The 17,333-nt window shown below is 31.4% G+C and overlaps 1 protein-coding gene across 2 annotated transcripts; it reads left to right on the plus strand.

Annotated features, from left to right (window-relative positions):
- The first annotated feature begins 12,409 nt into the window (after positions 1 to 12,409).
- LOC25498586 (NADPH-dependent aldo-keto reductase, chloroplastic) lies at positions 12,410 to 15,953 on the plus strand. 2 transcript variants are annotated; one of them, XM_024769860.2, is made up of 8 exons: positions 12,410 to 12,551; positions 12,814 to 12,951; positions 13,374 to 13,424; positions 13,550 to 13,626; positions 14,097 to 14,184; positions 14,285 to 14,560; positions 15,129 to 15,374; positions 15,494 to 15,953. In XM_024769860.2, the coding sequence occupies exons 2-8, from the start codon at positions 12,820 to 12,822 to the stop codon at positions 15,578 to 15,580; spliced, it is 957 nt and encodes a 318-aa protein (XP_024625628.1). In that variant the 5' UTR covers positions 12,410 to 12,551; positions 12,814 to 12,819; the 3' UTR covers positions 15,581 to 15,953. The 2 variants fall into 2 exon arrangements, with proteins under 2 accessions (XP_024625628.1, XP_013448973.1); XM_013593519.3 differs by lacking the exon at positions 12,410 to 12,551 and adding an exon at positions 12,558 to 12,717.
- Positions 15,954 to 17,333: the final 1,380 nt, after the last annotated feature.

Raw genomic sequence — 17,333 nt, forward strand, 5'->3', positions numbered from 1 at the left:
ACATTGTGACTGATGCTAATCCTGGAGGGGGTCATCATGGAGGGGGTCATCATGGACATGGTCATCATGGAGGGGGTCATCATGGAGGTCATCATGGACATGGTCATCATGGAGGGGGTCATCATGGAGATGGTGGTGGAGGTGGTGGCGGTGGGTGTTGAGGTGGTGGTGGAGGCTTCTGAGATATGGTTGGAGGTATTCTATTTTGTTGGATTGTATTTACTTACTTATTTGACATGCCACCTTAATTATATCTTATGTGAAATAAATCTTGTTGTACTTCTATTCAAATTGATGTTATATCATATTTTTATATGTTTCTAAATTTGGATAGTGAATGTATGCTTTAGTATGTTGTACTTTTTGAATAAAAGTTGTTTTTGCCATTTGATTCGATTTAATTTGAATTCCAATATCTGCTTTTAGCAAAATGATGTGGGTTTGGTCGACTTCCGTCCCTGCTCGACGGGTGGGTCTTGCAGTCAAACTCCCTTCTACCTTTGCACTCGAGGGCCAATCTTCATCTTACCCGAGGAAAACTTTACAATAGGTTCCACTCCAAGAAAATGGTTTCGATGCTATGTTGTTTATTCATATTGTTTAGTCACAAACTTAATGTGACATTTAATAGAATAAATTTTGATTGCTGTTGTTGTATCCTGTCACTTAATCATAATCTTCTGATCATATTTCTAGTGTAAAACATTTTGTAATGATATAAAAATTCAACTCCAAAAGTAAACAGAGTGGACCTACTAGAAAAGGTGGACTCAAAACCTTGACTTAGTCCGTCTAAAACAGCGAGTTAAATTAATTGGATCAACAAACTATATTTGTTTTGTCACTCCTATTAACATTAGACGCGTGGGTTATTCATAGTGGCGGAGCCAGAAATTTTATCGAATATGAATAAAATTTTGATTGTAAATTCACATATGACAATATATAAATAGTTATAAATTGAAGTAAGAGAGACTCGTCATTTTTTCGATAAAAGTATAATTTGAAATAAGAGAGAGATGAAACATAACTTGTCAATAGTGTGCTAAATTAAATTAGGAGTAAATGCCCTTTCCAAGACCTCTTTGCGGTGAATGTTCGAATAATATCAACATTATCAAGTGCCTTGAATATCTCTCGCTCGGTGTAACATATCATCAAGTTATTGAAACACACATCGTTGATCTTGTTGGTAACAATTATTTCTCACGAGCTTATAAGATTATTTTACTAGCTTATTGGCAAAGCTTGATAACCCGTGGAGTACTTCCAACTTTTGTTGATGTTGGTAATAGCTTTAAGATACCCATTTTGTTATTGTAGATCCACAAATTAAAAATTAAATTCTAATTTATTATGCTCTGTTGTAGAAGTGATTGTAAGTTTTTTTAGATATGAAGTGATTGTAAGTTGTAACTTGATTATGTCATTTTATTTAATAAGCTATTATGAATAGTGATTCATGAGACATCCCAACGTCTAGGTGAAGCCTTAATAACCATCCTATATTGTTTATATTAATAACCTCTCCGTATTTATACAAGTTTTGAGGTCATTAAAAAATGATAAACCAAATTAAAAGTGAATAAGAGCACGCCACGTTTCAAGGGACACATAGCATTCTATTCTTCTTTTTTTTTTTTTGAAGGAACAGCATTCTATTCTTCTTGTAAGTAGGAGGTGTACACTTATGGTAACCTTAGAAATCATGAGTCAAAAGTTATTGAGAGTGGCAAGTCCTTGTTGCTCCAATGAAAAAGTTAACATAAATGTGGTGTAAATAATTTATAGCTCTTACAAAGTGTAAATCACTTATACCAAAAAAGTTATATTTCTTTATTATTCACAGTGAATAATAAAGATTGTTGTTATGGTTCAACCACATGCTTCCAACGTAAATGAAATAGAAGCAGGAGGTGAAATAAATTGATAGATTTCTTAATTAACAATGAAGAAAGACATATTATATTTCTATACCAACTATAAAGTGATGAACTATGAAGTGTACCAAAAATAATGTAGCGTGAATTATTTCTATACCAACTATATAATATCTAATGTATCTACTAGTAGTATAATATGTAGAACATATATGTATTTAGAATGTTGATCCTTAAAACACATGTATGTGTATATAAAATAGTAATAAGATATATCTTTGCATTTGTCAATCATCAGTTAGAATATATAATATAGAAAACTATATATGTATGTGAGCAAAGCAACTTATATATTATAATCGTCATTATTTTTATAAATAATTATGTTATACTTTATAATTTGGTTAGTACAAACAAAGTTAAATTAAATTTAAAATAAAATTTGCCCCAAAATATTGAAGAAAGAATTGAAAACTCAAGGGTAAAATTGGAATTTCATGTATGACAGTGATTGCCACGTCATCAAATTAGTGACATGACAGTGATTAAGTGGAGAGAGGGACGAAATTTTAAATGATTAAACAATGCAAGGGTAAATTGCCAAGATTAGCGATTACATGGACCAATATTTAAACGACCCCTAATTGCAATGATGAAATACATATTTAAGCATTTTTAAAAATGATCTCCTTATAGTTACTTACGTTTTGTACGTAGGTAAAAGTGAAAAACGTGCAGTGACAACCATTTGACAATGACAGACATATTTAACTACGAAAATTTGGCCTATAGTAACGGATTTTGGCCATACTATAAGTCAAATCGTTTGTAAATTTCTCGTAACGATACAAAGAAAATATGTGTTGAACTCGGGCGTGTGCCCAAGCTCGTCGGACGGTAAATCTGCCCATGATTATTTATTAGGAGAAAAAAAGGGAAACTTAGAGTTCAACAACAAAGATAAAAATGCTTAATAACAAAGTAAAAAAAATTATGGTAATCTGCGTGAAAGTGAGGGGAGTTAAAGAGATAAAATGGTGTTAAATTGGAATGGAGTTTTTTTGTCAATTTAATAACAAAATTAGGGAGAATGGAGTTTAGTTAAAAAAACTAAAGGGTGTGTTTACGGCTATAATAAAAAGAAAATTGCACTTTAAGCTTCAATAATTGCTCTTCTATGCCCCAAAATTACTTAAATACCCTCAACGACAATTACCTATATGTAGTTCATCGTCGTTGTGCGAGCGACAGTTAACTATTGTTGTGTTCTTCCTTATACCAACAAAGCAAACAATGCATGTAAAATATTATAAAATGTTGAATGATGATGAAAGTGAAAATGATCTAAGACGTTGTTATAAACTTGATCTAACTGACATGACAATTGACATATTTCTATTGACAGGGCAACTTGATCAAGTTTAAAACAGCTTCTTCGTGTTCAGATCCGCCGGATAGGTATTTATAAGATGCGTGAAGATGAAAGGCAAGATATTTATGAACATGATCCCGCTATTGATGGTAAAGAGGAAATGTTTTAACGAGATCCACTAATATGAGATAAAATGTTGTTAAAGTTTTACAAATGATTTGTACTTGTTTACACTTTGAGAACTCTAAGAGTGGTAAACTCTTTTTCGGGAACTTCTACGGTACACCTCACAAATTAAGGTGTACTGGTACTCCTGCTTCAAATATTTACAATTTAACGATTATTTTATGAAATAAAGAGTTATTTATCAATATTTATATTTTATAATACATCGTTTTATAAGAATAAACATCATTTCATTGTTTATAAGAATATATTAAATTTTTAACATTTTCTCATAAAAAATAATAAATATTCTTTGTTATATGTAACAAAAATTCAAAAAATGTAAATTTTATTTCGTCGACACTTTCGGTAACTAAGATATAATTATTGTAATAGTTAATGATAGAAAACAATTCTTTTTCTTTGAAAAAACAACTCGTTTCAATATGAATTTGATGATTTGGTGTACCGGAACACTCAAATTTTTTAGTGTAGCATAGAATTTGCCATTAACTTCTGATACTTAAGAAAATTCTAAGAAACTAAGTTTGTAAAATATTTCTAAGTGTTTGAAGGCTTTTGAATTTGACAGAGGTTTGACTCTTATAAATTTTTTCAAAGTGTTATGTATTCTTCAAACTGCTCAAATCTTTAAATTGGAGAGAAAAATGTAGTTGTTGTTTTTAAGTTAGACAGCTCATCATAATCGTCCTTGAGTAGCTTGATCAAATTTTGAAAAATTTACCTCAATTGGATAACGTCGTTGAATAGTACTTGAAAAAAAAATCCTTTGCTTTATATTGAATGATCAGTTCATTCTGTCTTTTTTTTCTTCTTCTTTTCTGCACGTGATAAATAGCAGACAAACTATACTGTCAGCGCTCAAAAGAGACCTTCCATAAGAAGAAGACAAAACTGGTCAGAGCCACCCAGACTGCTGGCAACATTAGAACTTGTTTCCTTCCGAGGCTGAAACCATTAAAGCCTATTTTCATCAAAGTATTTAAGACACCTTCTAATCAGAGAGTTAACTTTCTGTTGACGTTTATTCAAATGTCTTTTAAGTCTACAGAAGTTCTCAATGGTTTTCTTTAGTACTAAATTTTTTTCCCTTGTGCTTAGAGCTTGATATCTCATAACCAAAGCCTGACTTTGAAGTCAAAATTTAATTATATGGTCATGCACACTTGAACACACATTAGAGTGTCAGGTTGTTCTTTCATAAATTATTATCATCAGAACTTAAGAGACATTGTCCAAAAACCCATTATAGTTCAACAAGAAATTGTATAACTCATTAGATAGAATACAAAACATGTTCCTACCATTCTTTTGAGTTTTCGAAGAGACTAGAAAATCATTACACTAAGTATAAGAAAGTTCAATGCCAACATTTTCAGAAAACTTTCATGAATTAAATAAAACTCTACATCATAATGATACAACATCCTTTAGGAGAATGTCATGTAAGGCGCTCTTATTTGTGTTTATGTACTATAATAGCCCGATTTTAACGGAAATGAAATGAAACTACAAATTATCATTTGTGGTTTTCTATTGTTTAGATGCATATATCAAGTAGCATGGATAAAATTTGAAGTATAAAAGGTCAATGTAATTTGTGTGGGCTTTAAGTCTGCCGAAAATGTTAGCCGATAATTCAAGACATTCTTGTATGTATTCTGTGCTCATAGCTACCTCGATTAGTCGCGTCATGAACAAGAGTAAAATGATAAATTGTCAAGTTTTCGCAAAGTTTTTATATACTAATACCTACATGAACTTTGAGAACCTCAATAGACTTAAGAAAGTTTCGACTAATCCACATTTAACTGGTTTTGAGCTCTCTGATTCTTCAATTGGTTGAGGGAAACTCGCTCGACCCTAACTTCACAAGTCTGTTGATTTCGACTAACAAATTATTTATTTTTAAATGTAAACAATATCATATCATTATTTATCTATAATATATTATGATATATCTATGCATTTATGAGGAGCCATATAACAACATGATATAATAACTCATAAAAAAAAACTTTATTGGCCAAAATTACATTACGTTCATATCTTATCGCATGTTTACAAATCCTTGTAAAATTTTGCTTTTGAGAATAATTAAATAAAATCAAACTGAGCCTTAAGACCACCCACAATTGGTTCGCTTACTTCCATAAACTTAGCATTTACACTTTGTATGGTTGAAGAATGAAAGTAAAAGGAAAGAAAGAAAAAGGAAAGATTGTATGATCGAGGAAAGAAAGAGAGTAGAAAGTGAGGGGATTATTTTAATTGTTTGATATAATCGAGAGTGGAGTAGAAAGTTAAAGGAAAGAAAGATCTCTATATCATAAATTATATATAAACACGTGTCTGGAAAAAATGTGTGGTTAGATTTTTTGAGTAGTTTAATTGCAGAGACAAGACATAAAAATTAGGAAATAAATTAAAAAAAATAAAGAGAGAGATTATGAATCAATAGTGAAATAAATAAATTAGTAAAAAAAAAGTGAAATAATGAAATAAATAAAAGTAACAAGAGTTAGGGGTGTTTCGGACTTTTCATACAGAACATGGTGTTTCTCGTCCTTTCCGTGACCGTGCCCTTTCCGTGCATCTACGAGAGGAAAGTTTTTTAATGTTGGTCCCACAAAATTCTTTCTTTCCTTTGCCTCTTAACACTGTGTTTGGTTGAAGAGAAATAGTGAAGAGAGAAGTATTAAAGAGAGAAAAAGAAGAGAAAGTCTTGATTTCTGTCGTTTGAAATGAAGAGAAACTGAGGAGAGAGAGAGAGAGAGAGAGAGAGAGAGAGTTTTTTTCATGGGTCCCAGACCTTTTTCTGGTCTTCTCTATCCAGCGAAAAAAGGAGGTGGAGATGCCCATGTTTTTTGAAATTTCATTTTTATCCTTTTCTCAATAAAACCGCCACGGAAGAAGAAAAGGTTTGGGCCTTTGTTTTTTTATTAGTTTTACTTTTTCTGAAGGAAATGTCTTTGTTTTTTTAGTTGATTTGTGAAATTAAATCCTTATCAAATTAAGTTAATTCAGGAAAAATAATTAAGTGTTATCACTACTGCAAATATAATGTCTGCACACAAATTATTTTAGAGAAAACTAATAGATTTAATTACTTAATTTCCTTAAATTAATATAATTAATTAACTAAAAATAATTATTTAATTCATAAATTAATAAAGAACAAATTAAAAATGAAATTAATTTTATAAGTCTTTTTTAGTTTAGGGGTATATTTGTATTTTTGAAAACAATCAACACTTCTTTCTCTTGATTTCTCTTCTATCTCTCTCATACCAAACAACCTATCAAATCTACTCTATTTCTCACATATTTCTTTTTCACCATACTCTTTCTCACCTATTTCTCTCTTATCACTTTCTCTCCACAACCAAACACACCTTAAGTGAGTTCCAAACGAAAGAAAGTGTTTCTTTCTCTCAACTTTCTCTCCTTCTCACAAACTTTCCATAGAAACAAACATGGCCTTAATGAAACCTTTTTTTAAGTTAATAAAAACGGTACTTAATTATTAAGGACCACCACCTATTAAGTATGACACATAAATATTTGGGTGCCATAGTTTTTTAGTGCCATTGGTGACATAGTTCATTTTAGATGAAAGAGAATGATTAAAATAAATTATTTAGATGAGAGAGAATGAGTTGTTAAGAGAGAGATAGACACAAAGTTACCTATGGCACCAATGGCACCAAAAAACTATGGCACCCAAGTGCTACCCGTTGGTGAAATATAATAATATATACTCCATTCGTCTTGGATTAACTGAGTCATTTGCTCATTTCATATATATTAAGAAAAATATATAAATGAAGGAGAGAGAAAAACTGTTTTGTTGTTAGTTATTGGTGCATTCTCCACTATCATAAATACAAAGTAGAATATATTGAATTTGGAGTGATAAAAGTAGTGTTAATTAGAGTTATAAAGGAAAAAAAATAAAATGACTCATATGTTGAGACACTTTTTTTGCAAATAACTCGGTTATTATGAGACGGATGAAATAGTTATTGGCGGATCCATTTATAAAATTTGATTAAAGTATTAAGTTGGAGGAAGTGAATGTTTTCCTTTAAAATATTATGAATGAATGATGTGTAGTAATCACTCCATCACAAATTATAAGTCACTTTTAAAAAATTTAATTCTTAAAATAATAATTGGTTTTGAAAAAAAAATTATCTTAAATTATAAGCCACTTTACAATACCCATAAAATATTTCCTTAAAAAAATACCCATAAAATATTAATGTTTCTTTTCCTTTTATACACTTAACTATTTACTACTCTCTATCTCTTTAATTCTTTAATTTATCTTTTAAGTTATCATTTTTTTAAGGATACCAATAGATTCTCTAAGAAAATTAAATAAATTCTTCTATCTTAACTCTTAAGTTTTTGCATGTAATGTATGACATAATTATACTCCGGCATTTTTCTATGTGCTATACTTTTCGTCTTAGAAATTTCTTTGGTCAAATAAAACGATATAATATCTTGCTAACTTTTCCTTTCACATTTCTACTATAATTTTCTTTTCTTTTTTCCTCGTATTTTCCTTTTACAACTTACATATTTTTCAACTCAATAATAATTTCATAAAAGAAGAATAACAAAGGTAACATCATCTTCAATGAAAAAAAGGTCGTTGACTATTATTGTCTTCGAGAGATTGTCGATAAAATTCTCTATCAATCATTGATTATTATTACGTCATTACGTCATATCACACGAACGTAGTTTCCAATGTTCTTGCGCAGAACTTCATAAAACTTTTCGTGGAAACAAGGTCGATTGATTGAAGAAAAATAGGAGGTTGACTATAAATTATAAATTACTGGGAAATGTTAACGAGTGCCTTCGAGACACTTTTAAGATCCATAAATAGTAAATATTTTTAAAAATACATGTAATTATTGTTTAGAAATTGAAATATTTAATTTTATTAAAGAGTAATTGCTTATTTTAAAATGCTTAAAGAGTGCATTGGGGACACTCGTTAATAAGACCATAAATTATACAGGTGTATATAAATATAAAAGGTAAAGCTACAGGTAAATAAGACTCAAAAGCCAACAGCATATAATTAGCATTGTTTATGAATATGATAATAACATTGTTTCTGATGGAGGGGGTCATCATGTAGGGGGTCATCATGGACATGTTCATCATGGAGGGGGTTATCATGGAGGGGGTCATCATGGAGGTGGTGGTGGAGGTGGCGGCGGAGGGTGTTGAGAAGACGGTGGAGGCTTCTGATATATAGTTGGCGGTATTTTGTTGGATTGTATTTACTTAGTTGACATGCCACTTTAATTATACCTCTTTATCTTATGTGAAATAAATCGTGTAGTACTTCTATTCAAATTCATGTTATACTATCATATTTTTATAAGTTTCTAAATTTGGATAGTGAATATATGCTTTAGTATGTTGTATTTTTTGAATAAAATTTGTGTTTTGCCATTTGATTAGATTAAAATTGAATTCAAATATCTGCTTTTAGCAAAATGATGGTGGGTTGGTAGGGCCACACAAATCAGTATGCAAGATTTGTAGTGGTTTAAGTGCTCTTGATGCCATTATGATATCAAGTAGTACAAAGGATTATTTGTAGGTACATTAGGAGAACTCTAGAATTATTTCTAGGATTTTCCTAATTATAATTCACTTCTAGATAATTTCCACATATATATTTTTTAATTAAAACATATAATTTTTCCCTAATTTTTCCTTTTAGATTTCCCTTATAATTTTTACTGAATATAATTATTTGAGAAAATTATATTGACCTCCCTTAAATTTTTCTTAAATAACACATACATCTACTCTAGTTTTTAAAAAAACATAATAACCTTCCTTCATTTTAACAATGTCAAACTTCTCTTGGATAGGGAAATGATGAGAAAAGTTATATTTTACCATTTTTGTAACTATATATATGTCTAAGGATTCTCAAGATCTGAACCAAATAAAATTCAAAAAGAAAACCAAATTTAGTTTCGTAGCTGATGCAAATTGCAAAAGGTCATAGCATCAAATATATATATTAACAAAATTCATTTTGAAAAATTGTCAAACTCTTGTTTCTGCGTTGTGCTTTTCTCGGTTCTATGAGGTGCTTCGTGCACAAACAATGTATAGCAGATTGTGTCATCTTCTAGCATGGTTGTTCTTGCATTGTGTATTTAATAGTTAGATTTTATTTAAAATATAATAAAATTTGAAACCCTATTCGAATAGAATATTTACAGAATCCATAAAATAAACTAATTTGAAATTTAAGAGCAAAAACTATTCCAATTTTTTTTGATAATTTATTATTAATTTTTTTTTTGTTATTATAAGAAATTGGCAATCGACAAGTTTGTGGTAAAACCATAAATGATTCAATGTCATATGCAACAACATAATTAACAAACGTAACATCATTAGCGATCTAACTATAAATAAAAAATATATAATTAGCAGAATCAAGCAAACAATGTCGCTAGTATAAATCCAACAACATTGAACAAATCTCAAAATAAATCCCCCATCATACAAAAAACCAACCAACATTCAAAGAAATTGCAAAATAAATTGTCACTTTGGGTCACCTATTATTACTAACTAATATAGTAATATTTTTTTCTTTTGAAGAGCCCACATGCCAACCTACTTGCCCCATTTTTACGACAAGCTAAACGGGGTGGATCTATTTTGCCACCCCTATTAACATTATAGGCGGGGGTTATTTATCAGAAGAAAAGAGAGGAACTTAGACTGCAATGACGAAAGATAAAAATGCTTAATAATAAGGTAAAAGAGTTCATAGTAGTCTGAGTGAAAGTGAGGAAAGTTAAAAGAAACAATGTGTGTCATTTTTCCTTTTTTGTGTGTGAAAAAAGTGAAAAAAAATTGTTCTACATTACATATTTTTTTAAATAAAAATGATAATATTGAAATAGGGGTTTGGCCGGCCCCACATAGCCCATTAATTTTTGGGTTGAACTCAATTTTTACATGAAAGCTGCTCAATAGGTCAACAAAATGCTCACATCACATGCCCCTCGAAATTCCAAAAAAAAAAAAAAAAAAAACTCTCAGGTTCTAACTTCCAATCGCTCTAGTTTAAGAGGTAAGACTCGATCTCCATCAATTCCATTTAACCTTGGATTGAAAGTTACGACCTGAGATCAGATCGGGAGTTAGGATTTGATCCATTCATGCTTTAGACTTAGACATAATTTACACTACCAAACACATAATTCATCAACCATTCATATTTTCAAGAACAATTAACAACACTCATAATCGAACAATAATTTCTAACAATCATAATTCAACAATACACAAAAACTTACAATTCAACAACGATAAATCAACATTAATATGATTTAGAAACAAGATGTTCAACCATAACTATAAATAAAGCATAAAACAAAATTAAAAACAAAATTATAATTTAGAAACATCAAAATATTACATTGAAATTGAAGGAATCAATGTGCTAAATAGTTTTGGAGTTCAGACCCGATACAGGTTCAAGTCTTAACTCTTGATAAATAACAATTCAGGTTTAAAAAAAAAAATACAAAACAAGAATGTAATCAATTTAAAAGATGTAATTCGTATTCTTTGACGCCGGATGAGTGAAGAAATCATTTAGCAATTATGTAATGATGATTAGAGTCTAGGGAGGTTGTGTAGTACATGCTTGGTTGCTTGATATATAACTAGAAGCAATTTGGGTCATAACCTCAAAACTTGAGCGAGCGGGAGTTATTATAACCAAGAGATCATATTGTAACTTCCAAAACAGGTAATTTTTTGGGTTTTGAGGGGTGTATGAGCAAATAAAGGGGCCTATTGAGCAATTTTTTACATCCCTTATAAGAAGTAATTGGTCCATTCCATCCCATTTATATGTGTGCTAGGGCTAGGCCGAGTTAGCCCAATAGCAACTCTCGGGGTGTGAGAGTGTTATTTAAAAAGACAATGGAGGAGATTAATTTATTTTTCTCAAAAACAATTAAGACTTAAATATGCAAATGATCTTTGCAAATTTCAAGCTTTTTGGTTTTAGTCTTGTATTTTTTTTTCCTTCAATCCTGCATATATATATATATATATATATATATATATATGATCTTTTGTTTTGGTTTTTGGAGTTTTTTATTAGTCTCTGTAGAATTTATTCATATTAAAATTGATACATATAATATTCATTTTAGTCCTTATTTTTAAGGGATTAAAATCAAATATTTTACATATTACAATGACCAAATCCAATATAAATCAATTTTGCAAGGACTAGCTCTAAAAATATATTTTTACTGGACTATTTGCATATTTAAGTCAACAATTAAACTTCTATTTTTGCTTTAACCCTCTAGTTTCCGGGGGAAAGGGGCCCTATAATCAAATTCAAGTTCTTCAGCCGAACAAACTTGGGTTTAATTATTTCATCTAAGAATCAAACTCGAGTTCTCCAGAACGATTAGTCATTGAAGAAACTCACTAACCGCTTGAGCTCAATTGCTTGGTTAAAAACTTATTATTTTTTAATCAACAACTAAACATGATTCCCCCTTTGCAAAAAAAAAAAAAAAAAAAGAATTTACTTCCCCTCTCAAAAAACTAAATTTATTTTCGGAGATAATAGTCATTTTTATCTCTGAATGTATAACGAGTAGTCATAATAGTTCGTCAATGTATAAAAAAAGTCATATTTAAGCCAACCACCTCGCCCAATCATCACTTGTCACATGGTCATCACGTCGCTAATGACATCCCACCTTAGCAAAAAAAACCTAATTAGGACCAAAAGTCAAATGATTAATATTTGCAGTGGCAGATTGGAAGAATTAGTAAATTCATGACGATAATTCAAATAACATATATTTGCAGGGAGACGAAAGAGATATTTAAGCCAAATGACCATTACCCTTTAATTTAGTAAACAAAAGAAAGAAAAAAAACCAAATATAATTGTTTTGGATTTAAATTGTGAATAAATTCAAACCAATCAAACTCTTCCCAAAATCTATGAGTCAAGAACTACGGTGGTTACATTTTCATAATCACGAGAATTCTCATTGACAAAAATTGACCTGGTAAGGATAACTTTTTTTCATTACTTTCAATATGCTCCGAAAAATTTGTTAAGAGAATCATGCAATGATCCACCTTTTATGCCGAACCTTTTGCTTTATTTCACATTTATATTTATCTTCAACAATTTTACTATGCAACATTTATAGCAAAATTATCTCAAGAAGGGTGTGTATTATTTGTTCAAAGTAAATTATTTTCATTCTTGTTTTTTATCTTTAGATTAATTATTGTTTTTTGTATCTTGATTTGAAATTTATGTAGGAGAAGATGGAAAAAGAAAATATACATGGTCCTCAACATTTTGATCTGAATACTGGTGCAAATATACCATCAGTTGGTCTTGGAACATGGAAAGCTTCTCCTGGTGTTGTTGGTGATGCTGTTGTTGCTGCAGTCAAGGTGCTTTCTCTGCTTTTTGTTTCTTAATTTCTTGGTTTCTTTATATGAAGCACATATACGGACACTGATACGCCGACACCGCTAATAATTTGAGAAAATCACATATTTCAGTGTAATTACATGTTTCAGTGTCAGACACGCACGTGTCCAACACAGGGACACGTTTAATCGGAGGAGTGTCTGTGACTCTGTGTTTCATACATTTCTTTTGAATTTGTTGTGTTAATCTATGAAACATTGACGCAGACACGCGGATGCTGTTAATAATTTAATAAACTAAAGTATTCAAATGTAACTACATGTGCTGTTGTATCGGTGCATTGACACATGTTGGACATCAGTCACGTCTTCAATCTGAAGTATCAGTGCTATGCTAGGTGCTAATTTGTGTTTTGAATGTATTGTCTCAATGCTTTGTTCAGGCTGGCTACAGACATATCGATTGTGCTCGGGTATATGATAATGAAAAAGAGGTAACCAAAATTATAAAGTTTATTTGAAATAAATAGTTTTGTATACTAATATTCTAGGTGGTCAAGAAAAAATTGTTTTTATTGTTCTGGTTTTCTTGATGCTAGGAAAAATGTATTTGCTGCAGATAGGCGAGGCGTTGAAGACACTGTTTTCTGCTGGGGTTGTACAGCGTGGTGAAATGTTCATCACATCAAAGCTATGGTATGTGTTTGGACTAATAATTCTTATTATGATAAAAGATAATTGACCTTTTTTTTTCTTCTTTCTGAATCAAGCTTTTGATGTATATGAGAGTGTGTGATATGTAGTATTTCATTTATTAGTTGATTATAAAATATGAGTATGTAGAAGAGGATGAAAAGTGGATCTGAAGATTAGGGTGTTGCCAGATTGAGCCTTCTGTAAACGAATTAGTTGCTAAAAACTATACAATGGTCACCAAATTCCTCCAGGAAAAGGAATAAATTGGTGATATAAAAGGACTAGTTTGTTGACAATTTTATGTATACTGGGACTAAGGGGTCATGGCTCAAATATTTAGAAGACACATATGATGACATTATAACATTGAGGGACTGATTTTGCTACAAAACTCCACATATGATGACATTATAACATTGTAATGAATTGTCTTCATATATGGCTTGCCTTTTTTTAATTTATCCATACAGGATTAGTGACTGTGCACCTGAAGATGTCTCGAAGGCACTGGCTAGGACTCTAGAAGACCTGCAGCTTGACTACATCGATTTATATCTGGTACGGTTCTTGATTTTAAACCCGTTTTCAATCCTGATGCAGAGACTGAAGATGGTTGTATGAAAAATTGATGTTTTCTTGGTAAATTATTTTGTCACAGATACACTGGCCGTTTAGGACGAAGTCGGGATCAAGGGGTTGGGACCCTGAGGTCATGGTTCCCTTATGTCTTTCAGAGACATGGAATGCAATGGAAGGTTTATTCGCCTCAGGTCAAGCACGTGCGATTGGTGTCAGCAACTTTTCAACTAAGAAGCTTCAAGACTTACTCGGATATGCTAAGATTCCGCCAGCAGTTAACCAAGTTGAATGCCATCCTGTTTGGCAACAACCAGCTCTTCATAATTTGTGCAATTCTACTGGTGTTCATCTCACGGTAATACCCTGACTAAGATTGATATAGTATAGTCCGAACGAGTTTTGGTCTTTAATAGATCAAATTTTAATAACAGTTGATATAGTATACAGAATTTAATCTGTATGCATCATAAGTGAAAAAATATTTATTACATTTATTGAGTATTGTCATTACAAAAACTCATTAAATGACATGACAACATACCATTGAATACATGTATAAATTGAATTCTATTCAGTGCTGCAAATAGCACTATAGGCATAGGAGGATTTAAACAAATTGCTATTGTTCTGTAATATGCTAGTTCTTACAAAGTGTTGTCAAATAATAGTTATAGCAGTACTATCTATAGCACTGTAGCATAGTGGCAACCCTTTATTTTTCTTAATCTGCGATTGAGAATACTGATTCTGTTGTAATATTTTATATGAATTTTGATAGAGTTTGTCTATCATAACCAAAACTTATCTAGACCATACTATACATGTCCATCTGAGTAATTTAAATGATATTTTTTGGTCCTGCATTTATGTATTTGAGGTTCTTTTTTGCTTACATTTTGTTAACAACAAATGCTTCCTTATAGGCATATTCTCCTCTCGGTTCTCCAGGATCATGGGTTAAGGGAGAAATCTTGAAGGAACCAATTTTGATTGAAATTGCTGAAAAACTTAACAAGTCTCCGGCACAAGTGGCTCTAAGGTGGGGTATCCAAAGTGGTCACAGTGTCCTTCCAAAGAGTGTAAATGAATCTAGGATCAAAGAGAATCTTAGCTTATTTGATTGGTGTATCCCTCCAGAACTCTTCTCAAAATTCTCACAGATTCACCAGGTTTGATCATTGCCTTTGTTGAAACTTGAAAACATAAAAACTAATCATTCTTTCCCACATCTATGCATAATTTTTTTATTCTTCTTCAGTTTAATCATTTATTTTGTTGTATAATGCAGCAAAGGCTACTTAGAGGGGACTTTGCAGTCCATGAAAGTTGTAGTCCATACAAAAGTCTTGAAGATTTGTGGGATGGAGAAATATGAAATGGAGATAATTTGCATTGCTATTTTGACTAAAGATATGTTCATTTCTCTTCGTGAGGGATTTATGTGAATACTGAATAGGTAGATATATTAGCCGAAGAAAACATTTATAATTTCGTTATGATGAGGCCTTCATTTAAGATAGTTTCTCAATCCGCCCCCACATATGCTCAAATATGCCAAAATACACTACCGGAAACATGCTTCCTGTAAGCCCTGGCGTTTTTGGGTGGACGGATTGAGAAATTATGTTCGTTTAATCATTTTCCTTTAATCCATGAATTTGTTGTTTCATCGGAAGAAAAGCGGATAGAAAACAACTGATCAATAAACTAGAGATAACTGAGAAATAACAGATTTTTTTTACAACATACTTAATACCATTGAACAAATTCTATTAGTATTTTTTTTCTTTTGAAAAGCTTCCAAGATCCAATGTGAAGAGAACTTTTCCAATGACCATTTTTTGAAGTTGCCATGTATTTTCACCAGAGTATGATTTGGGTTTGGTTTGAATTCTTACCAAACATTCTAGAAGTATAACATGGGAGTTGGCAACTATTGTTTCAGCAGTAATATATGGTTAGTATACTTTTGTGAAAATATTTCATATTTTTTCCCCCTAAAATTTATGTTGGTTTTACATTTTTTTTTTTGGGTAGAAGTTAGTGTTTTTCTTTATCAAAGAGAAAATAAATTTGACGATGGACGTATTGGACAACCATTTTTTAAAAATGCAAGAACAAAATGTTTGGGGATTAAGCAGAGACATATGATATGGTATTTGGGTTAAGTGGTGGCCTACCTCTAATTGGGAAAAAAGCCTTTGAAATACCGACTTCATGATTTGTCAACTCAATTACAACCCTATTGTAACAAGTTGCAACAGTGTGATTCATGTCCGGTACTGTCAACCACTTATCTCATATGCAATTCCATTACTATTTTCGGGAGGGTACACAACATTCAAGATATAGTTAAAATGCTCCTTACTCCCAAATACCCACATGTAGTCACTCCTATGATCTTTCACCTCTTGTATAAGTGCTATGCGAATCACAGTCAAATCCATAAGCATAGCCTGAAATCCAGAATCGTATCGTTTGTAACATCCAATTTTTTTCTTCAGTAAATGGTTTCATGAATTTTCGCATATGATCAATAGGCGTTGGAACCAGAATAAGCTTTAGAACTCGAGTAGAAAATGAAACTGGAGAACATGATGGATTGTCAATACGAGCACCTTTTCTTTTAGGAAATGATGACTTTGTTGATGACGATTGACTATCGGGAAATCGAGAATCAACACGCTCCCACAAAGATGAGATTCGACTAGTCAAAGCCTCTTTTCGTGTAGATCTCACTCTTTCCTTGGCCCCCTTGGTTGGTACCTTTCTTGTAGAAGGAGTAAACATTGTCATTTCTGGAAATGCTAATTGCTGCATAACCTCCTTGATTTGTAGTTTCATTTTGTAATGGACTTTTTGAGATGTTCCTCAATACCATTCCACTCATCCATCACAGAAAGATCATCTTCACCTTCCTCTTTACCCATACATAACCTTTGCTAGTGAGAGTTCATATCATCCAATCAAATAGGCTTGTTGTGTCTGATCTTCATAACAATAATACATGCACAAGGTAGCTCATACGATGTCTCGATCACACAACCACACTTTTCTTTATCCATTCCAGTTTTCTTGGAGCATTTTGCTTCCTCAAAAATAAAGCTCAAGCCAGCTCTAGAAACATA

This window comes from Medicago truncatula, chromosome 7, assembly GCF_003473485.1.
Source record: "Medicago truncatula cultivar Jemalong A17 chromosome 7, MtrunA17r5.0-ANR, whole genome shotgun sequence".
Classification (NCBI taxonomy): domain Eukaryota; kingdom Viridiplantae; phylum Streptophyta; class Magnoliopsida; order Fabales; family Fabaceae; genus Medicago; species Medicago truncatula.

Coding starts and splice junctions, on each gene's coding strand:
- LOC25498586 (XM_013593519.3), top strand. CDS start 12,616: ATGATCCACCTTTTATGCCGAACCTTTTGCTTTATTTCACATTTATAT. Junction 13,425..13,549: donor TATATGATAATGAAAAAGAG/GTAACCAAAATT, acceptor TATTTGCTGCAG/ATAGGCGAGGCGTTGAAGAC. Junction 14,185..14,284: donor ACTACATCGATTTATATCTG/GTACGGTTCTTG, acceptor ATTTTGTCACAG/ATACACTGGCCGTTTAGGAC.